The sequence below is a fragment of the Cygnus olor genome, chromosome 3, assembly GCF_009769625.2.
Source record: "Cygnus olor isolate bCygOlo1 chromosome 3, bCygOlo1.pri.v2, whole genome shotgun sequence".
Lineage (NCBI taxonomy): Eukaryota > Metazoa > Chordata > Aves > Anseriformes > Anatidae > Cygnus > Cygnus olor.
Genome location: NC_049171.1, coordinates 101,433,259 through 101,457,491, shown reverse-complemented (window position 1 = coordinate 101,457,491; position 24,233 = coordinate 101,433,259). Strand labels below are relative to the sequence as shown.

Below are 24,233 nucleotides of genomic sequence, written 5' to 3'. Positions count from 1 at the left end.
ATTAGAAAAATCTCATAATTGCTCACAGATTCTATGATTTATGAAATATAACCAACTTTGTAATTATTCATGAGAAGATACACTTTTGTAGTACACAGAAAACAGAAAATACCCAAATAGAAATGCAAGGAATGTGATCTTATTTTTAATTTTTGTAGAATTTATTTGATATTTCCCTGATTTCTTTTGTCTTTGCTCTAGTCATTATTGCTGGAAGTCAGAGACTACTTCCATCACATTGATAGCAATAAGATGTCAGTAGGGAAAGACAGTCTCAAGATAGGAGGCTTAGGAACGAATGACTAAAAAATATAAAACCTTTATTTACTAATTCAAAAACTTGTTCTTTCTAGCTGTTTGATATATTACTACTTTAAGTTGTAGTGATGTTTGATGGTACTGGCCAAAAAAAAAAAAAAAAAAAAAAGGCAAAAATAAAGCTGTGAATTGTGGTAAATGTAATAAAAAAGGAGAAAGGCTTTAGTGTTTTAATGTTTCTTTCCCCAAAATCTCCAGTTAACTAAGGGCTGTGAAGAGCCAGTTAACCTGAACCATTTTAAATAAATAAATAGATAAGTAGGTAAAGAATCTTGTTTTTTGGTGTACCTGTGGATCAAAGAGAAAGTAAGGACGCCCATTCCTCAGTTGAAGTGCAATATATTCCTCTTGATTCCCAGGTGATGCAGAGAAAAAAATTAAACCATCAGGTTCCTGGGTTCTAAATTTCACTTTAATACCTGGTTAGAAAAAGCAAGCAGACAGTTAATACCAAAAATTATTTTTATCTGTCTTGACAGTGTAATTACAAACAAAAAGTTGACTTAAAACCAGCAGTAAAATGACAAACTAAAAGCTTGGTATGGAAGTTTTGTCTACCTAAAACCTCTGTTAGTCATTGTAGGAGAAATTCTCATAATCCAGACTGAGTCAATCTTTGAGAGAAACTTCAATGATTTCAGAGCTCTTACTCATTGGTTAAAAAAAATAAAAAGATATAACCATGACTCATGCTTTCTTAAGAAAATATAATTCAAATATTAGAACCTTATTCTAAATATTAGAATCTTATTCTTAGAATCTTATTCTAATATTTGAAGAACAGGAAATTTTACATTTTGATTTCAACATGCACCCTAACATTTCTATCAGTAAAGAAGGAATGAGGTTACTAAACTGAAATGTTTCTAAGAATAAAGTTTTTTTGGTTCCAAGATACATTTATCTATGTATTTCTCTGTATATTTATACATGATGGCACCTAAGTGCACAAATAACACCTGGAAAAGAACAAGCTTTAATAAAAATTGGGAATATCCCAAGGAATAATTGATGAACTATGCTTAATTAAGAACTTTCCAGATCATTATCAATAGTCTCCATTTGGCTCCTGATAAAATGTTGCCTCAGCACATGAAATGTCATTCAAGTGGCATAGAATAAAACAATTATTATTTTTTTTGCTACAAATAAAATACCAAAAAAAAAAAAAGAAAAACAAGCTAATTAAACAGCTCCTACATATTGCTGTCCACAGTATAAACTTTCTCAGGAACAACCTAAGGACACATTAATGAAAGAACTTATAAATGATGTATCCCATTTTGAAAAGTACAACTGTGAATAAACAAGTTTTGGATAGCCACCAACCTTTTATGACTATAATGCCTTCCTTTTTAAGCTATCTCCTACAAAATTATCTGACAGAAACAAATCAGAAAACTACAAAACCATAGGCCCATTGTAGCACAATTTTTCTAATGTACAAAACCAGACAGTGTATGGTGGATCTGTGCTTTTACTCCACTATTTTTTTTGCATAGGGAAATAAAAAGGCAGCAATAGAAACATCTATCTTTTTGTCTCAACTTCAAAAGTATAATATGGAACATACATTCTACATTTAAAGAAACACTGGAATAATTCCTTTAGTGAATACGGGGTGATATACTCCATATATTTTCTACATTACATTACAGTTTTATCTCACAATCCATATATATTCTTATAAATAAACAACAATTTTGAACAGCAATGGTAAGGTAAAAATGACTGTAGATTCCAAATGCAACTAGGCAGGTGATCGGCCTGTGATGCAGCACAGAATTATTTAGCAAAATTTAAGATCCACCCCTTTATTGAACAGATAGGAAAATAACCAAGAGCTGCTACAAATCAGATGAGTACCATAAAGAGTCTGCTAACTCCCTGGAGTTAGCGTTAACACAAAGACATCTCCTTGCAGAGCCATTTATTTATCTGACAAGATCAAAATACAGCGTGTACCATGATATAAAAATGGTTCTAAATATATCATCTTCATGCTAATCTTTATTTATCCACCTGGTCCATTTATTTCCATATTTCTCTCTCACCACTTTACACAAACTTATTTCTTATCCCTTTTTTTTCACCCCTCATCCCACAGTCGCCACAATATCAACATCTCCAGAACAGAGTGGAAGCAAATGTTTCTCAAATTCCCAATCAAATCCATCCTGCTAGAGCGATTCCTTTCTCTCTTTCCATTTCAGAAAGGGATAGGTGGAAAAAGATGGAGCAAAATTTCTAGTGCTCGTTCATGGTAAAAAATATTGTCTTGTAAAATCATGAAATTGTTGGGTGACTTGGAAGAAAGCAGTGAAAGGGCTAGTGAGAGGAGGAAAAAAAAACACCTCTCTACTATATCCAGAAATTTTCCAGTAACGCTACTTCATTCATAAACTATACAATTCCATGACATTTCTGTGTAAAATGCTTTTTACAGAACAGTGTAGTCTATTGGCATTTACTGAACTATCATACTACTTGATCTTTTCACACACATTTCACCATTTTTGCCAGGCAGAAAATAGCAAGTGATGAAATTTTTTTTTATAGGCAACATCTATTACAAATATATATATAAATTTATATATATAATTCTGATGCACATTCATAGTAGATCATGCTTGTTAATTATCTATACCCATAAAAAATATCCTTTGACCCTATTTCTTAAGCACATAAATGTTTTTATGTAATACAATATCATGCACACAGAATCACAGAATGGTCAATGTTGGAAGGGACCTCTGAAAATCATTTAGTCTACCCTCCCCTGCTGAGCAGGATCACCTAGAGCACATTGCACAGGATGGCATCCAGGAGGGTTTTAAATGTCTCCAGAGAAGGAGACTCTAAAACCTCTCTGTGCAACCCATTCCAGTGCACTGTAACCCTCACAATAAAGTGCCTTCTCACACACATGAAACATTCTCTCTTAGAAAATGAAAATCAGTCATGCTATTAAAATGCCTACAAGATCAATTGTGTGCAACTAACACCAAGCAAGTTAAATAATAAAAATAAAATAAATAAACAGTATCCGTACATAAGGAAAAGAGAGGGATTGTAGCTTTGCCTGGCTCAGAAATCACTACTGCTGTTCTTTGGGGTTCTATCAGTATCAGCATCTGCTGTAGGGGCTGACTGATGGCCGGCCTATAATCCCACAATGGAAAGCACAGCTAATTTAACAAGCTGCCAGTATTTTTGTCAATCTGCCAAAAGACATTTCGGAAGACCAAAAGATGCTTCCTTACACCTAATTCAGAAGGACATCTACAAAGGACATAACTGAGTTTCCATAAAAACACCAATATTTTATAATATCGAATGTTAGAAAAAATAAATTATATGGGTCGTAACAGTAAAGTTGCAGTAGTTCTTGAAGTTTTTGATATACAGGAGCATTCTTTCTCCTTTGGATATTGAAGAAGAGGCTTACAAAACCTTAATTACCCACCTATAGAACTGCCATTGTTTCTTATAAATTTTTGATGAGTCAGAAATCTTAATTTTCATTCATATAAAGCAAATTCTTCTAACTTTATTTGTCACCTATTGCAGAATTCAGAAATTTTACTCCTTGAAATTCAGGTATCTTTGGAGTTTCTCATGAGATAAGGAAGTTCATATAATCTCTAAGTACTTCTATGCCTTCTATTAGTACTTTCCTCTATTTCTAGAAGTGAGTAAAATGGAGAAATCAAATTACTATGCAAGCTGGTGTCTCACTGACTAAATTCTGCAAACTTTGCAGACCCTTGGTTTGAGGAAAAAAATATGCCAGCTGTAAAAAACACCACAGCACAGGAGAAGAAATTGAAGAAACGTATCTTAAACATGACTGGATTATTTTAAAGCCTGTTTTTCAATGGAATATAAAAACTTATGAAATCAATACTTTTATCAGGAGTATCCTAATTAAAAAAAAAAAAAAGTCTGAAAACATTTCTCCAGTCCAGGTTGTGTCATTTTGAGTGTGAAGTCGAAAGCTGGAAATCCTGTTCAAGACTCGTAATCACTAAGGGTATGTCAGTATGTCATTCAGTTTCACTAATTTTTCCACCTTATCGACACTGAGCATTGAAAATTGGTCTTCCTTAAACTGACCACAGAAAGCTTTCATTTGAAAATGTGAAGTTCCAAAGAACTTGAAAACCACAATGGATCATCAGTAAAACTTCCCATTATTTTGGGGGATAGATTTTGCAAGAAAGTTTCTCAAAGAATTGTCTTCGGTATGCATTTCCAAAGCCTTTTAATGTTTAATATAATAGATAAATATAAACATAATTGAAATTAAATGAAACGATATTACAATTACTTCTGTAATTTGTCACATACAGAAACTGCATCTCAGCCTCGGTATTAAATATTGGGTGTAAAACATGACCAGCTGTGGGGCACAGTACAAATGTATTTTTAATCAACTGAATCTTGAATTGCAACTGAAGAATTCACTTAATATGCCTCTTTATGCAACAAAAATGACTGGTTCACAAGATGCTGTTATCATTACTGGGTTAAAAAAAAAAAAAGGAAATTTCACTAGTACAAATTAAACACCCATGTACATCATTCAAATAAAATCTTAAATCCATTTGATATTACAGCCACAACTGGAGAAGCTGTCAGAATATCTTTAGTTATAATTAAATTACATTCATTTCTGTAATTGAATTAAATTAAAACAGCATTGCACAAAATGCAATACAAGCATTGTATAAAGTGAACAAAAAAGACAAAAGTAAGAATACACACTAATAAAAAGACAAGTAGTAAATTACTATTTCATTATTAATTTTTCATAGTATTCCAAAGCATCGTAGGGCAGAGTCTATCCTTCTGTCAGGATATTCTGTCCTAGTTTCACAAATGACAAATCCTAGTTAGCAGAGGAATGAGGTTTAAGTGACCAAACAGGAGCATTTTAAAGGCATTAGACTGAGAAGTAATACCAGCATGCTGCTCTGTGAGTGTACACAGTTTAAAGAGTTCCTTTTTGTAATAGGCTAAAATTAATTTACAAAAAAAAAAAAAAAAAAGATATACTATTACTATAATATCAGATGAGCTAGAATCCAGCTCTTTTTCTAACACAGAAAACGCATATAAAATTATTTTAACACCATCTCTTTGCATCCTTCATGTAAATTTAGCAGGTTTGAGAACTTCAGCAGCAGTTCAGATTGAGACTCAGATTCATATCTGGGTTCAGATTCTCCAGGTGCAACTCAGTGCAGCTTGCAAGGTCTTCATAAAATATTTAACAGGCACATGTGGCATTATTTTGAGTTGAGAAGAGCCAGTTGTTAGTGAGGGGAAAACAATGAATAAACTAGAGCAGCTCCCAGATTAGAACATCGTATACTAACAATTTATAATTACTATAGCAATAAATTCACCTTAAACATTTTTTCTTGCAAAAGAGTAAGTTATAGTTTGTTTTTTTTTTTTTTTTTTGTTTTGTTTTTGTCCAGAAACTTTATTCACACAAGCTAATGAAGTTTTGCTTCCAGGGAAACATCTTTCAAAATTGACAGAATTGAAGTTAGATTGAAAAAAAAAAAAGAAAAAGAAAAAAAAAAGCATTTCAAAAATGCATAAACACAGTATTCAAAAAGTGTATTTTGACTTTTTAAAATTTTGAGTGGGAGAGTTAAGGTAGAGGCACAGGTAATTGAAGGTATGTAACTGAAGACATCTACAACAATATCTGAGAAATTTTCAGAGAAGTGAGTTTAAGATTAATCTTAAGTGTCCTATGTACTCAGCTAAAGCACCTGTAATGTACTTTTCTCTACAACTGGATGTTCGGCGTCCAGCTCAAAAGAGCCAATATATACAAGTTCTTAGATGCAACAAATACTTAGAAGCTGCTACAAGGCTCAACAGTCCCATGCCACTTCACAAAAAACTATATAAAAATGCATAAGCAAACCTGTCCAAAACTGTCAAGAACAGCCATATAGACAGAGAACTTACAGCAGCCTTCTGATATTTAAAGAGGACCTACAGATAAGCTGGGGAGGGACTCTTTATCAGAGAGTGACATGACAGGACATGGAGTAATGGCTTTAAACAAAGAGGGTAGATTTAGATTAGACATTAGGAAGAAATTATTTACTGTGGGGGTGGTGAGGCGCTGGAATGGGTTGCCCAGAGAAGCTGTGGATGCCTCATCCCTGGAAGTGTTTCAAAGGCTAGGCTGGATGGGGCTTTGGGCAGCCTGGTCTGGATGGAGGTGTCCCTGCAACGGCAGGGGGGTTGGAACTGGATGGTCTTTAAGGTCCCTTCCAATTGAAACCATTCTATGATTCTACAAAATATATGTCAAACCTTGAAGTTGTCAGCAAGAATACTGTTAGGTAACTTTTCATAGATCTATCAAATCCCAACCCAAATGTATAAGATTAAAAAGTAATAATAATAATTAATACCCTAGAGTATTATGGACATTTTCTTTGTGAACCTAAGAGATTATAAAAGGAAAACAATTTACATTGGAGGGTATGGGAGGAGATGGGAGGGGAGGGGAGGGGAGGGGAGGGGAGGGGAGGGGAGGGGAGGAAAAAAAGCTTAGTATTTGGAAAATCACAAACCTTTATTAGAAATGAATTTTGCATCATCTGTGAAACATATTTTTTCAGTGCAATTTCTCCAAGAAACCCAATTTGTGTTTCCATTCTGCTTATATTGTTAAACGAAATGGTATAAATAATTAAATAATTATACATTCCAAACAAAGGAACAGAAAGTTTTGGCAAATAAAGTGATCCATTCATGTTTATTACAGCCCTTGTTTGCACATAACGACACCTAAAATTAATAGATGTTGTATATAAAATGTTTGACTGCAACACTAGGCTCTCACCACTCCTTCAGGATGACAAACTTTAAGCACTTCCTTAACACTAAGGCTACATAGCAATGCTTTTGCCTAATCAAAGTAAATTTTCCCACAGAACTTGTAAAACAATTCCTTTTTAACTGGAGGGGAGATAGATGAGTAAAACGCTCAGCTAACTGGAAATTAGTTCAATAAATTGTTCGATTCTGGTTTCAGTTAGCGCATATTTAATGAAACCATACCACCTTTTATGCTACTATACACTTCCATTGAATTAATATTTAGCCATTATTCATTCTTTGTGAGAGAGATTCTGCATGATACATATTACCATAGCTAAAATATATTTTTAAAAATATATTTTTCATCAGAAAATACATCTTTCAAAAAAATAAGGAGAGAGGTTTTCTATTTTTATAAGGCCTATTTTCACGTAACAGACAAGAGAATTGGAGGAGATGAAAGAGCTCAGCAGACACGTTCCTAGACATGATCATGAAAAACCTCTGCTGAATGTAGGGAGCTTACCAGAATACATGATGGCCTATAGGGTTCTGTATTTTATTCAGAAAAGGTGGAAAGTAATCTTCCAAATCTGTCCATCTTTTGTTGTCCTGAGTATAGGAACAGGCTCCATATTCTACCATTATCTTAATGTATTTGAATATATTTTTGAAGTTCATCATCACAAATGTTAAACTGACTTACTAACTTTATCAGTCAAGTAAATGCTGTCCATTTTTAGGTTGCTTTGTTTTTTGTAGAAATTTAAAATACGTACTTAGATGTCATACACATACAGACATATGCATATGCACACACATATATGTACATGCAAACACATACAAAAAAAAATCTCAGTTTTTCCAAATAATAACTGAGTGTCCAGCAGCCCCTTTTCTTTTGTGATGATAGTAAAAACAGAAGCTAGAAATCAGTTGTTTTTAAAATTCTTTCCACAGAAAAGCAATATTTTGCAGAAGTTTAAGTTGAAGAATGACACAATTTGAAGACTTATTCTTTTATACATACTCTTAACACCTCAAATTGACAAAAAACTAAGTCAAACTCAAAGGTTGAACAAGTATAAATACAGAATATGATGACTGAAAGGGGGAAATTCGTTGCACTTCTTGTGGAAACCTACTATCAGGCAAAACCCTAAATCCTCTTGATGAGAAATGAGCATCTCTTTTACACTAAAAGGACTAATTTGATACCTGTTTTTTCTTATTTTGCTTGCTACCCCATTATACCCACTAGTGGTAAAACAAACAGGACATTTTAGCTTTAATCTTTTTACTACATAACCCAAATAACTTCAGTCATGTTTGCATTAATGCTGCATTAATCATGTTGTTGCGTATTAATGAGTTTTCAGGCTATGCTAATTACTGTCATAGATTCTGCAGCAGCCCATTAAATATACAAATTACAGAATTAAAGAGCCAGAGCTCTTCATGATTAATCTTTAAATGGAGAAAAACTAATGATGTCTGTACAAAGTTTCTCTCCACTTTTGGCTGACTGAGCCCAATGAACAATCAATTAGAGTATTTGAAGAATAAGAACACAGCACATACTGAAAGATTTTTTATGCTGTTATTCTGTGCAGGAGACACATTCGTTTATAAGTTTCTATTGTATGAACTCCTACTACTATATTCTAGTCTTTAAGGTCTTCTGAAGTTTTACACAGAAGTAAAAGCCACAGGATTCTAATTCATTATTACATACTCATAAGACTCTGCTGGTTCCATATAAATACAGTAAATCAATCTTCTCCTTTTTGCAAGGACACCAGTCTTTCTGCTCCCTAGCAAGAAAGATTTACAGCAAACCTTGGTGAAAAGAAAACTAAGTTTAAAGTCATTTGATAAGATTTGATGTATTAGTTGCACTTTCTCCCCTCACTTATGGAGTGATGTTTTCTTCTTTCAGGTGTAGCATGATACCTACTGGTTAAATCACACGATTCAAAATCAGGGGGCCTTGAGTCTGTAACCAGCCATTAACTGAGCTATGTGACCCAAGAGCCATCATTTAACTCCCCCACCTCCATGTGGCCAATATCCCTTGCGTAAGGTTCTGTAATGTTTGAAAACTTCATTACTGATTTGTTCTCCATACACTTGAATAAATATTAAATTAGCAAAATATCCATATATACTCAGAAGAATTACCTAAACATTAGGCATTTAACTTCATTTGAGAAAAACTAATATACCCACCTTCTCTGAATACTACATATTATGCAGAACATTACAAGACTTCCCTAAAGAGCAGACTCTCAGTCTATATTAATATTACTCTGCACATCAATAGCTGCAAACAGTTTATAATTAACTGGGCTATTACAGACTTATCCAGCCAGTTCTTTACACCCCAGAAAAAAAAATATATATATATATAAACAAACCATACTTAATGCATTTAAGATTTTATATTTATCCAAAAAAAAAAATAAAATAAGTCTGCTCAGAGCAAGATTGATCATGGCATGAAAATACTCTCATATGAAGACACAATGAAAAAGAATGGGTTACTGCACTTAGTAAGCAGGGAAGAGAACGCAATAAAAGGATAGGAGAAGTCTCTAGGAAAAACAGATAGGGAGAGGGGAAGCTTCCCAACATGTTATCAATACACAAGACAGCATTCAAAGAAATTAAAATGGAAGAAGTCACAAATTTTCACAGACACTTCACTGTTTTCCTAGTAAAAAGATAAATAAAATTACGATGATTTGCAAAACACTGACATAAGACTTATCTGAGAGTTTAGCAACACACAAAAGGCACAGGACACTGACTTCCCAGATTTGTCTAAATAAATAAATGAGGACCTCAGGAAAACATACAAGAGATCAGGGTGAAACCTGAGATGTAGATGATACCATTACCTGTTAGCATTCCCCTGCCATTAGAGTCAACATCCAGTTGTTTACAAACAAGTTTAAAGCAATACAATCATTAAAGAAATTAGTGCCCTGAAACAAATTCATTAAGCAAGTCTAGGAACAGAATTCAGAAATGTCTTCCATGTGTGCATGGCAATGGTATACAACAAGCATACAACCAAACAGCATTATTTTTTCAGAGTGTAGCTATCAGAGTAGAAAAAATAATTGTGAGCCTGAAATTCCAGGAATCAAGTACTGCTTGGGGTAAGGATCAGCTAAAGGTTTCTGTGTTGCTTTTATTGAAGTGAAATATATGTAAAGAAGCATCATCAGCCCGATTTTCAGCTAATGCTTTAATTGATATAATCGTCCAATAAAATTTGAGAAAACTTTACTCAAAATGGGGTCTCTCTCAAATAATACCTGTAATCCTTATTTATTTATTTACCTTTACATAGGCTGAAATGAAGGTCAACAGACTCAGATTTTTGTTAGAAATAGTTTCTAAGACTGAGTCTTCTATGACCAATTTCCTGACTTCAAACTTTGATATTAAAAGTATGGAAATAGAGGCAAGCATTCATCTTCATTTCAGGATAAATTCTTTAGAGAAAGGACTGTTTTCTGTTACCCGTGTGTGAATTAGTGCATAAAAAAGGTCATCTTATGCAACAAGGGTAAGGTGGGAGAGGCTTCTACGTGTTAATGCAATGCAAATCATAATTACTAGAAATATGATGACAAGAAGAATCGCTTCAAAGATTTACAACTGCGCAATCTATAAAAGGTCAACATCACAGAGAAATCGGAAATGAGCTGGAGGTCAGTAGTTGTAAATAGCACTTCAATTATAAGTCTTTAGTTAGTATTTCCAGCAGTAGTACAAATGTAGCACTGCACAGAGAGTAATTCAACTGATCAAGGGAAAAGAGTATGACTAGAACTGAGTAAAATGCAAATACATCAAAATTAAAGTCAGTGTAATGATCTGAAACACTGAAAATTTAGACAACAGTGTGCTAGCCAAGGCAGAATGCAATCACACAGCATCATAGAAGCTGGAAGTACAATAAGGCATAAACCCTGCAGCAAGTGAGGAAGCTTATTGATTAGAGTACATATGGAAAAAAAATAATTAAAATAAGCTAATGAGTGTCTCGGGTAATACTACAGGATGAAAATGGAAATGTGACAGGGAAGAAAAAACTTTCAGAAACAAGTACAACACCACAAAGCAAACAGCAGAAAGTGGTTTCAAGTTACAAACTCAGCAACAAATACTAACCACAGCAGAAATGGATATAACATTTTCACCTCATAATATTTGTGGCAGTATTTCTCCTGACTATTCTTGACATAATGACTTCTCCAAGAAGAATCCTAAAAATGTTTTTATTTGCAGGAACTAAGTCTAGAGAAAGTTTGAATGGAATAATTAGCTGCAAATTTTATATATAAACAAACTCACTTTTCTCACATCTGCAGTGTGCTAGAACAGTCATGATATACCAGCTGACAGTGAACACCCTCAATCTCCACCAGTTTAGGTTACTGTGAAGATTCATTCATTGCCTTCAAAGATATTTGCCACCCAATAGAAATACACCTTAAAAACATAGCAGATCCCGCTACAAAATAGTAGTATGGCACTATGTTTTGTTATGCTATCCCTGTGCCTTTGCACTTAGGAACTGCAGATTCTGTAAAGTAAGTAAAGTTCTTAAGGGAGTTTGGCATAAAATGCTCGTTGAAAGCATCAAAACACTTTGCAGCACTTACACAGGCTATTTTACTTAAATAATGATCCACAGGCACTGAAACACCACCTAACACTTGCTTCAACACTTCACATTTGGCTTCAGTGAAACAAACCATTGCCCTTACAGATCAGAACAGAATGGAAAGAGAAAAGTTCAGTCCATCTTCTCTTGCACTGTATGTAGTTAGCCACAATCCTGAAAGATAGCCTTGGCCTTGCTCTCTTTACATGGCCATGTGATTAGAGGCATGAAAGGCAACAGTATGAAGCTAACATGATAGCTCTGTTTGGTACTGTAAAAGTAAACAACTACCCACAATCTAAAATATGCAGAAGACAGAAAGAAGGACTGCACGGGAATCAATGAAATCTAGCAATTTTCTCTTAGAAATAACTTTTGCAAATGTATGACCCCTGCTTACTGTCACTAATGTTTCCCAAGGAAGAATTTATCATGTATATAGCAGTCACGGTCCCTGGTGTGCTTTTGAAAACAGAACTGGGGCAGTTCTGCTACAGGTAAAACCACCTGTAGCAGTTGTTCAGCATCAGCTATTATCATTTCCTTTTGCTTTCATGGTGTGTCGCCATAGGTATGTGGCCCAATAATCAAAGAGTGGATTTCTTGTTCGTAATCATACATTAGGTCATATTCACTGAATTCACCACTCTTCTCTGCCTAGCTTCTGTAAAGAACGTGTCACAGAAAACATGACCCAGTGGAGTAAACCAGCTGTGGAGGTTGCTTCATCAATTTGCAGCCTGGCTTATTCCCAAGAATCAAAATGCTGCACTCAATATAAGAGCTAAGCACAATACAAGAGAGAAGCATAAAACAAAACTAGTGTGGTATCAAAATACCATTTATCTATCAGCTGAATAATCACTAACTAGGAAACACTTTGATAAATACAACTCAATCCTCCCGCCTGCCGCTGTTTTTTAGGAGAGTAATACAGCAACATTCAGAGCATGAAAAAGACTCTTGTACTACATCCAGTAATAACACTAATGTGACAAATACACTTTGCAGGAGATAGATACAGCCAAGCTTATGCTTGGTCCTTCTTGCAGCCAGTTACCTGCGCAACTGGGACGGTACAAAATAATGCCTGCACTAGTGGAACTCAGAGGTAATGTCTTCCTCCTACCCAGGGGCTGAGATTTTCCCTGTGTGTCAGCATGCACATGAAAATGTAAGAGGCCAACAGATACACAAAGTTGAATCTGTTGGTGTTTCACTGTTTTTCCACAAATTGTAAGGAGTTCATTATTTTCTCATGAATCTCATCAATACTCAGAGAAAATTATATCTCCATACTCAGAGGAAATTATATCTCCAAATAAGCTACTGTGAACTACATTGGCATAGTCAGTAGAAATGATGATCCAGGAAAAAGCATGAATAAAGATATTTCAATGGTATAAACAGGCATACGACTCAACCTATGAGGGCTTAAATAAAGGACACAATTTACACAAAGATTAAAATTTAGAGGTAAATGAGAAAGTGAGCAATATAAAAAGCTTATGATGACAGGAAATTAACTGATATAGTGCACATTTTCTAAATACTATCATAATTCTGTTTGCCCAATGTAAGTTAATTTGCAACACTAAACAAGGAATAAATTAAACTGCCGAGGCACTGGGATTAAAACAGTAACTTTCATAAAATATCCTTTCACTGCTTTCTACACATCTGTAATCGATCCTGTCTTACATTTGGACCGTAAACTCCTTAGGGCAGACACTATCAACTTTGTCTTCCTAATGCACAAGAGAGATGTAAAGATTAATATTCAACCAATTTTATTAACATAAGCAAAGAAATAAGTACAATAATGAAAATACTTCCCTTAACAATTTCTTTAACATAGCATGACATCATTTAGTCTCAATATATTGTGATATTTTCAGGCAGTTATTGATTGATCTTATGTCATTTTTCAGAATTGTAATTCTTTAAGAGATTCTTGAATTAGAGACTACTTTGCTGTAGCCGGCCTTTCTGTTGATTTTTACATTATTGCTTAAAACATGAGTGATTACAGACAACATGACTAATTCTGAATGATGATAATAAGGAAATCTCTCTTCTGCTGCTGTTAAATTCATTGATTTTTTTTTTCTCTGTATAGCTTTCTCCCAAGAAAAGAGGGTTTCTGCAACACAGAAAATCATGCTTAAAATATTGTAACACATTAAATTAGAAAAATGGGTGATTGGGCATACAAAATTACTAAGAAGTATGATGCTCTATATTCCTCTTTTATTCAAATGGCAGCCAACTTACCTTACTCCCACTGATTATCCTGAAGTTTTGCTTGTGAAGCTAGGGCAGTGTATGGGAAAGTGGAAAAAAAAATAACTTGCCTCATCCTTACCAGTAGAAGTCTATTAACTAAACCTTATTCATAGATGCAGTTAAAAACACTGAATAAAAAATAAAAAAACTCTAAATAATAATAATAATAATAACAACAACAATAATAAAATTTAAAAAAAAAATCGAAACTGTATTTTGCTAGTAAAAGGGTGAAATGGTGCAATTGTAGCAGCAAGACATTCTAATGTAAAATGGCCTAGCCTTAGAGGAAAGCTGGCCAAGGGTTCTTGCACAGCATGTGACTCTCAGCTATTTCAGTGCAAGAACGCTGCTGCTGCCTTAAGCAGCTGACAGCGGGGCTTTTGGGCACAGAGACCCTGATTAATCTGAATCCTAGGCTGCTGTAGAAAGGAAGTATCGGACTACCAAGCCTGACTACAGAGTAGCCCAAAGCTTTGGGCACCCATCTCAGCCCTGTCCCATAGTAAGCTCTCTGGGGAGGGACTGCTTGTGAACTATTAGCACATTTCCTCTCATAATGCCCAGTACTTACACTGAGGCTCTTAGAAAAATTTCAGTCCGTGGTTTATAAAGCCAGGAACACAGTACATTCCTATCTCAAAGCAACCTCAAGTGTTGGCCATTTCTGGGGCTGGCTGCAGTTGGCGGTCACTTTGCAATCTGCAGGAGTACTGTGCTGCCCTAATTTCCACTTCTGACATTTCCCTGGTCCTTCCACACCTATGTGAAAGGCAGAAGGTCTGGCACAAAAACAATTATGCGGTCTTTGCTTCACCCAGTATTCCCATTCTGTTCATTTCCCCCCTCTTAGCACATACAGCTCAGTAGCACAACCAAGTTCATATAGAATATCTTAATTTTTTGAAAATTAATGATGCTAATTTGATGATCTAATATGGTTTTGAGGTAAGTGGGTCAAATCAGAATATTCTGATCACTGAATTGGAACAATTTGGGACAGAAAAATATAAAACAGCAGGAAAAAGATGAAAGAATCCTAAAGGTGGAAAAATAATAGAGGGAGAAACACCTATATTTGAAAGCAAGAGTGCAGAGGCAATGTTCTTATAATACATTTCATGTTTTAAAAATACTGAATAAAACCTCCAAAAATATTACAATTAAATGTGTAAATTCATTGTAAATGACTTCACTCTGAATAGTGCCAAAACTTTCACGGAAGTGTTGACTTTCATCCTAAAACAAATTTCTCCTTTCCTTCTACAATGCGATAGGTCTTCCCAATGGTAGGCTTTTTCAAATACACTTATCCTCCACCACCTCCTTGAATCTTCCCAAAAAAGTTCTCTCAATTTCATAATTCACTTAATTTGTTTCTGACTCAGAAGGTATTACCTGGGATAGCTGTACCTGCCAGTCTAGCCTTCGTTTTGTTCATCCGGTTCTGAAGGTTGATGGGAACAAAGATTGTAATTTGTGTAGATTCTCCCCTCCCTCCCTGTCTCGGCAGAAAGTCACTGAATGAGTTGAAAATGTATAAAATAAGATCCCTTAAGGGCTAAAACTCCACTACACCAAAATTCCCACTACTTACTGTAGTGGGTTTATGTGGCAATGTTTTGGTAGCAGGGGGCCATAGGGGTGGCTTCTGTGAGAATAATCTAGAAGCTGCCCCATGTTAAGTAAGGGCCCCGCTGCTGACCACAGCCAAGCCAATAAGCAATATTGTTTGCACCTCTGTGAGAGCATATTTAAGAAAGGGGGAAAAAAAAAACTGCCTCACAGCAGATGGGAGAGAGAGAGGAGTGAGAAACAGCCTTGCAGGTGCCAAGGTCAGTGAAGATGGAGGGGGAGAGGTGCTTCAGGCACTGGAGCAGAAGTCCCCTGCGGCCTGTTGTGAGGACCATGGTGAAGCAGGCTGTCCCCCTGCAGCCAATGGAGTACCACAGAGAAGCAGGGCTCCACTCCGTGGAGGAGACCATGGTGGAGCAGCATTGACGGAGGCTGCAGCCCATGGAGAGCCCCCACAGGAGCAGGCCCCGGGCCGGAGCTGCAGCCCATGGAGAGGAGCCCATGCAGGAGCAGGGGGTCTGGGGGGAGCTGCCGCCCATGGGGGATCTGTGCTGGAGCTGTTTGCTCCTGGGGGATGGACCCTGTGGTACGGACCCATATCTGGAGCAGTTCTTGAAGAGCTGCTGCCTGTGGGAGGCCCACGCAGGATCAGTTCAGGAAGGACGGCATCCTGTGGGAGGGACCCCACAGCACAGGGGACGAAAGTGACCAAGAAAGAGCAGCGGAGACAAAGCGCTATAGACTGACCACAACCCCCATTCCCCCGCGCTGCTCAGGGGGAGGAGATGGAAGAGGGCAGATGGGGGGAAGGCGTTTTTAGTTTCTTTCCTTTGTTCCTCACTTCTCTAGCTTGTTAATAATAAGCACTAAATCTTGCTATCTCCCTATGCTGAGTCTGTTTTGCCTGTCACGATAATTGTTGAGCTACCTCCCTGTCCTTATCTCAACCCTTGAGCCCTTTCCCTTTGAGGAAGGGGAGTGAGAGAGCTGCTGTGATGGAACTTGGCTGCCCACCCGAGTAAAACCACCACACTTACTACAGAAGAAGGAAATGCATTCTGTTGGCTCCTCTGGTGGGGAAGTTTCATTTTTAGTAAATCAAAAAGCTTTTATAGTACACCAGAGTAAAAGAACACCAACCCTGGAAAAAAATGACTTTCAAATGATGTGATACAATTTACTGTTTAACCAATTTTGGCTTTACTCAGGGGAAATAGGAGGTTGTACCCCACTCTAACCACCTGTTATTACAACTCTAACTACACTAGAACAATAACACTAATCCCAATTATGTCCACATTAAGTGTGGTTAGAACAAAGAATTTTGATCAAACCAGCTTACATACGAAGTATCGGTTCAAATTTGGATGCCTTCCTCTTATTTTTTCCCTGAAGAAGATAGTGTGTTCCTTTCTGAATTCTCAGAGAATACCATTCTATACAGCACTAAGAAGTATCATTAGTTTAGTAACAATGACTTGCTGAATTAATGAATAAAACAGCATTGTATTTCCACAGTTGCCCCCCACTTAATCTAGGGCTATTTTATGCTACTATTAGTTGTTTGCACAGTGTGGCATGGATTTTATCAGATAGCAGAGAAAGATACCTTACAAAACATTCAGAAATCTGAAGACATAACCCCATAAAACATTTTTTCCCAGAAATACAAATAAAAAATACCCCTCAAGAATACAACTGAAAAAGAAAAATCTCTTCTGCAATAACAATAATAAGCACAATATAGTTTGCAGAAAGCACTGAATGAATTTTCAAGTAGACACATAGACTACTAAAGTAATGGTGGAATTGCATAGCAGAAATTTTAGAAAACAGGAGTTACTGTAGCCAACATATTTACAGGGAACAGCCTTGTTTTATAATCTAAATCATAATCATGACCCCGGTGAGTCAGTAATCACTTTTAACAGGATAAAGATAGGACTTTGGCAGCAGCACAGGTAACAAGTGAGTTTAATAAATAAGATAGCGCAAAACTATAGAGTGCTTTGTAAGTAATGATCAATGTTTAAAATCAATGCTCTTGCAAATTGGAGGCAATGCAAAGGGGCTAGCACCAGAGTAAGATGATCCGGTTGATGTATTTTGGATCTGCTGAAATAAATCCATTTAAAGGAGCATTTGCAGGATGACTAAGTTAAAAGAGCACTGCAACAGTCAAGCCTGGCAAAGGGAACGCCTCCTCCTACTGTCAATATTTCAAACTGATAAAGAGCTGACCAAGTGCAATCAGTTCTGTGATGAATAAAAGAAAGCTCGGGACCATTAACGTTAATGGGACTTGTGTGGCTAAATGCTCATATATTGTACTGAAAATTTACCTGATGGACCAAGAGATTTTTTTTTTTTGCTTGTGCTTCCCCTTTTCCCTGTACATTCTATACAATCAATTTAAAAATATTTGCAGTGTAATATAAACTTCTAAAATAACTTTATATGATTAATATCCCATGAGTCTCCAGAAAAAAAAAAAAAAAGAGAAAAAAAAAAAGAATTACAGAACACATTCATGTTACCTGGAAGACCTGAGAAAATAGAAATGCCAGTTTTATAAACACAGATAAAATTGGCTGCCCTGATATCTTCATGCAGAGTGCCTTAGCCGTGGGGCACAATGACAAAGACTCTACCACCTGCCATATACAATGTGTATTAGGGAATGACTAATAAACTGTTCCCGTATGAGACCTGGGTGAAATTTTGTGGGAAGACAGAAATTCAGATCAGCAAGTATAGTTCTAAGAGCATATATATCAATATATAAACCATATATACCAAGATATGACCTGGTTCAACAGTTTTCATTTGAAACGTGGCAGCCTGTTTTTCTTATCATCACTGATTAAATACCTATTATATACCCAATACTGTATTGAAATCAGAAGATGACATGGCTACAATCTCAAACCCCTCCTGCAACCTAGCTTGACAAATACCACAGGGTACAATAGGGAGCAGGGTAGCAGATTTAGGGTTGTTCAGGATAATGTGTTGTTTCATGTTGGTATTTATTTTAGCATAATTTGATGAAATGAATCAAAACTTTCCCTGTATGGCCATTTAATACATTTTTTTTTAAAGAAAGGATCTGATCTAAACAACATTTACAATTATATGAAACATTAGCGTGAAGTTACTGCAATGAGAAAAATATTTAAAGCCTTTATATTGTCTACCTAAGCTAAAAGAGTACTCTGATAGAAGATGGAACAGTACAGACTGAAAATGTCGAGCAGGAAACAAAATTTTCCTGATAAGGAAAGAGATTTCTTTCTTGCAGGTTCCCCAGAGCATGGAGGGGGGGAAAAAAAATGAGTAGCAGCACAAAAGATAAATTTCCATTATGACTTCCAGGCTATCACAGTTCCAATGAATTTAACTTTGTTGGTTTCATTTGTTTTTTTCCTCCAATAAAAGAGCATAAAAGCACATGATTTTACCCACTATAAGGTTATCTGTCCCAGTGTTGTCTTTTTTTTTTCTTGCACCTATTTGCAATATGAAACATTAAAAAAATAGCGGTGACTAAGAATAATTTTGAAATTGCAAACAAATAATGGGACATAGACCCCAAATAGAGCAAATGGGAAATGAAAGAATGAAATGCCTTGTCAATAGAGAGAAGAACAAAGAATAAATAATAAATGATTTCAAAATAACAGTCTTAAAGGTCTTACAGGTAATAGGATCACAAAATGTGGAGACTGGAAAGAATATTTTCCTACTTAATTGGTAGTTTGACTGTATTATCAGCTTCTTCATGAACACAGTCCCAAACAGCAAGTTTCAGTCATTTCAGCACATACTACAGAGATAGAATCAAATAAAGCCTGCCTTTTTCTACCTATGATTAGCAAGGACATTACGCCACCGCTTCTTAGATGTGCAGCTGGTCAGATTAACTCACACTATCTTGACCTTAAGCAAGAACCAGGTGCAATATATTTTAGCTTACTAAAAAAATAAATAAAAAATCCAGAATGCAGTCGCTTTACTCTCTGTACTCCCTGTACTCTGCCATGAGCACATCATCCTACTTACTTGGCACACTACACAGAGTCTCCACAGAATATTAGGTCAAATGTAAGGTCCCAATATTAATCTTCATGGCTATCCATGGAGGTGGTTTAAGATATCTCAAGAGTGTCCTACTCATTATGTCAGTGACCTCTCTGAACAACTACTATTGGTTTCAAGGCTCACCAGTGCAAGACTGAAGTCCCTCTGCAAGAAGGATAAATGCTCTGGAACTCATTAGAGAAGCTGATCAAAATAATCACAAATTTCACAGCCTTCTAAGGACAGTTTAAATCCACATATACTCAGGCATATAAGTCATTGGTTAAAAAGGAAGAGAGAAAAGCAGAGCCAAATATGTCCAGAGAAGTATGAGGAGGATATGAGGAGTGAATAAAAATGGGAGAACAAATTACAAATTAGTGATGAGTATGACTGTGCTTTGGAAGATACTCAGGTACCTAACTATGGAAACTATGCTAAAGGTCCAGTATTTCAATTAGTATTCTTACCTAGTGCATTGAAATGACTATTGGCTTAAAAAGTTGCACAAAATGCATGTGCAAAATATGCAAATAGGTTAAAAAAGGTAAGAAGAATAAGACTTTCAGATCAGTTTCTACTGATTCTACTCAGAATAGAAATACAAAACAAATTTTCATCATCAAAGATGAGTAATTCCATCTACATCCACATATAGAAGGCCAAAGTTTACAATTCCAAATCCTCAGTATAAAACAGACTTCAGAAAACACCAAGGAACCATGCCTTCCTCCCCAAAATGTCCAAAGTGAGGAGCAAATAAACAAATAAGGGAAATTCAGGTTTTTCCGTCATGTAAACTGATCATAAAAGGACCATCTGGGGGATTGGACTAGATGATCTTTAAAGGTCCCTTCCAATCCCTAATATTCTGTGATTCTGTGGTCTGCTTCATTTTAAAAAGTTGCAGAACAAACTTATTACAAGCTAAAAATTATCATGTATTGTATAAAATTATCTGTTTTCAATTTCTAATGAAGATTATGAAATATAATCTTATGGATTTTCAAAGAACATTGACTGCTTGCAACATTTTAATAAAATTCTCAATTCTGCATATTTTAAAACCAAATAACTGTAATAATATCCAATATAGTTAAGGCCAGCCTAGATAGCAATAGTTGGTGATTACCGGATCAAAGGCCTTACTTAAATCAATAAAGATAGCTCCTGTACATTGATTACCATCCAACACTATAAAAATATAATTGCTTACCTCAAGAGGAGCAGTACAAGTGAAATGAAAAGGTCATAATAGGTCAATAATTATTTAAATTAAACTTACATCTTCCTTCATCCGATGGACCAACTCTAGCACACACCGAAATGGTGATTTACCAGTTTAAAGACATATTAACATGTCAGCAAAGGGCTCAGCAGTAATTGGGTCAGCAATTTTAAGAAGTCAAGGTTCCAGGTTGTCAGCTTCTCCACTTATGCTCCCAATTAATCTTAAAGTATTATAGATCTTAAGTCAGTAAGCACAGATCTAACTACTTTCAATCAAACCTCACCTGGGTATATACAGAGATAGTTACTTTTTGAGATTTTTCTACAATGCAGTATATCATTTTCTAGAATCTTTTTAAATTAAAAAGAAAGTAATGCAACAATTCATTACTGAGATCAGTGAATTCTCCAGTAATTTAGTATAGGACATTTCTGTCACCCAAAGTAAATTGTCCTCATACCAGAACAACATTACTTGTCAGGCTTATGTTTTCATTCTAATAGTTACGCTAGGAGTTGATTTCTGAATTCTCAGTCACTATACTGCACTCCTCTTTCAGGTAATAATTTTGTCCATCTGTATTTGCATTAGAGACCATCCATCAATTCCAGTGCATTTCATAGAAAGAATGAATAGCTTGAGAAAAGATACGAACTCTGGAAATGTGTAATTCCATCTCATTCTGCAAAAGTACCTTGAAAAATAATTGGATTTATAGATACTTGTTTTCAGAGTTTAAAAAGACAGTCTTGTATAGCCCCAAAAGCACGGAATTGGGTTACACTTCAGAATTCAAGTTAACAAAGTACCTTATCAAATACATTATGCCCTTTAGTTCCCCCATTGTTTTGTTTGTTTTGTTTATTATTATTATTATTATTAATATACGCTTACTGAAGAAAATCACTAGCAAGTAACTTGGCACTGGAACAACATGCTTTCTCACCAAAGCATTGGTATGTTGTTTCCTGATGATCCCATCCAGTGGCAAAACTTACTTCAATATTTGGATAATGTATATACCTAAGATAACTAGCAAAGACTTAGTCAAATTCAAATGCTGCAACTTCAGCATAGTCTTCAAGTCATCATATTTATTAAAGAAATTACTAGCCCTCAGATACAGAATATACTCCCCACTGGCTGCAAATTGGAATGGCAGCAATACTTACTGCTGAATTTACCTCCCATGTCCCTAATAACAGTGTTGCACAGATTTTTTTCTAAAATATACTCTTAAGAAAAGAAAATCTTTTATAACCATATTTGCTTTATGCCAAATATTCTTTCATTACCATTTTGAAGAATTAATTTAAATCAGTCTTTCAATTTTAAGCAACAAACGTTTTTAAGTGTTTTTTTGTTTGTTTGTTTTTTGGTTTGTTTCTTTGTTTGTTTGTTTTGGCTCCATTTTGTGAATCAGACTGAATTCATCTTAGAAAGAGGGGCTAAGAAGGCTCTTTCATGAACTTGGTCCTAGCCACCAAATCCTGATGGTGTGCTAGGTACTAGAAAGAAAGAAAGGTGAAGAGTCATGCTCTTGGGCTATTAATTTTCTCCCATTTGGTGCCTGCAAGTGCAAAGAAAAGGATGACAACACCTTGAAGAACACAGAAGGAAGAAGATCAAAGATACTATAATGGTCAAACCAGGAAACAGAAAAAAAAGGAAAAAAAAAAAAAAGGAAAGAAACAAATCATAGATAATGTCAAAACATGAAAAGGATGGGGGTAAAAAAAAAAAAAAAGAAACTGAAAAGCGATAGGGAAAAGAAACAGAAAAACAGGAGGACCTATAATCACTAGTAAAATCTCTATAAATACAGTTGAAAAAATATGTTGCTAGCATCCACAGAATACAGTGAAAAAGTATGCAATTTATCCTTTGTATTGATGACTTCACATACAGATCTTCTAATGCAGCCATCAGTGTCTCTAATAGTTCAAATCAGAAAAAGATTTCATGAATATTAAAGATTTTTACCCTATGACATCTGTGTTAATCAGCAATGCTCCAAATGATGGATGTCTGTGATTCTCCTGTGTCACTATTTTTTTTCTTTATTATTACTCAGAGTAACTATTTAGAAAACATTAGGACTGTAAAAGTAAACCCACAAAATTTACAAAATAAAATTATAATTGTCTGCAAAAAAAAAAAATAATAATGCTCACACAGATAGAGGATGAATAATGACATAGTCTACAATTATACAAACACACATTTCCCATAAGATATCTGCCTCAAGGATTTTATGATGTTCAGCAACTAAAACAGAATTCATGTAGCAAATAAGGATTTTGTGCACAGAAGCCTGTCTTATTTGATGTAGTGCTCTGAGGATGTTTAATGAAAGAGGAAGGGGAATATAAAACGTGAATGGACAGTTTCATAGCTAGTGCAGTTCAATGTCACTCTGGAGAAATCTGTCCCCACCTCTGCCACAAAAAGTTCTTATGCAACATGAGGTAAGTCACTTAAGCCAAACTTTTCAGTTATTCACTTGTTATGCACTCTTCCATGTAATTGAGCAACCTGATCTAGTGGAAAATATCCCTGCCCTTGGCAGGGGGTTGGAACTAGATGATCTTCAAGGTTCGTGCAGCAGGAAGGCTATGACTTGGTTGCCATCACGGAAACGTGGTGGGACCACTCTCATGACTGGAGTGCTGCAATGCCTGGTTATAGGCTCTTCAGAAGGGACAGGCAGCACAGAAGGGTTGGTGGTGTGGCTCTCTATATTAGAGAGTGTTTTGATGTTGAGGAACTTGAGGCTGAGAATGATAAGGTTGAGTCTCTATGGGTTAGGATCAGAGGGAAGGCCAACAAGGCAAGCATCCTGGTGGGGGTCTGTTATAGACCACTGAACCAGGATGAGGAGATAGATGATGAGTTCTACAGGCAGCTGGCAGAAGTTGCAAAATCGTCAGCGCTTGTTCTCGTGGGGGACTTCAACTTCCCAGACATATCCTGGAAGCACAACACAGCCCAGAGAAAGCAGTCTAGGAGGTTTCTGGAGAGCTTCCTGACGCAGCTGGTTAGAGAGCCTACCAGGGGAGGTGCCCCGCTAGACCTTCTGTTCACAAACAGTGACGGACTGGTGGGGGATGTGGTGGTCGAGAGCTGTCTTGGGCAGAGTGACCACGAAATGGTTCAGTTCTCTATTCTTGGCAAAGTCAGGAAGGGGACCAGTAAAACCGCTGT

The 24,233-nt window shown here is 35.9% G+C and overlaps 1 protein-coding gene across 1 annotated transcript in view; it reads right to left on the bottom strand.

Moving 5' to 3' along the window:
- Positions 1 to 24,233, bottom strand: part of USH2A (usherin) — a 420,079-nt gene that overhangs the window by 257,184 nt on the left and 138,662 nt on the right. Inside the window, 1 exon segment of the mRNA XM_040551919.1 lies at positions 607 to 737. Coding sequence (XP_040407853.1) covers positions 607 to 737 — 131 coding nt within the window.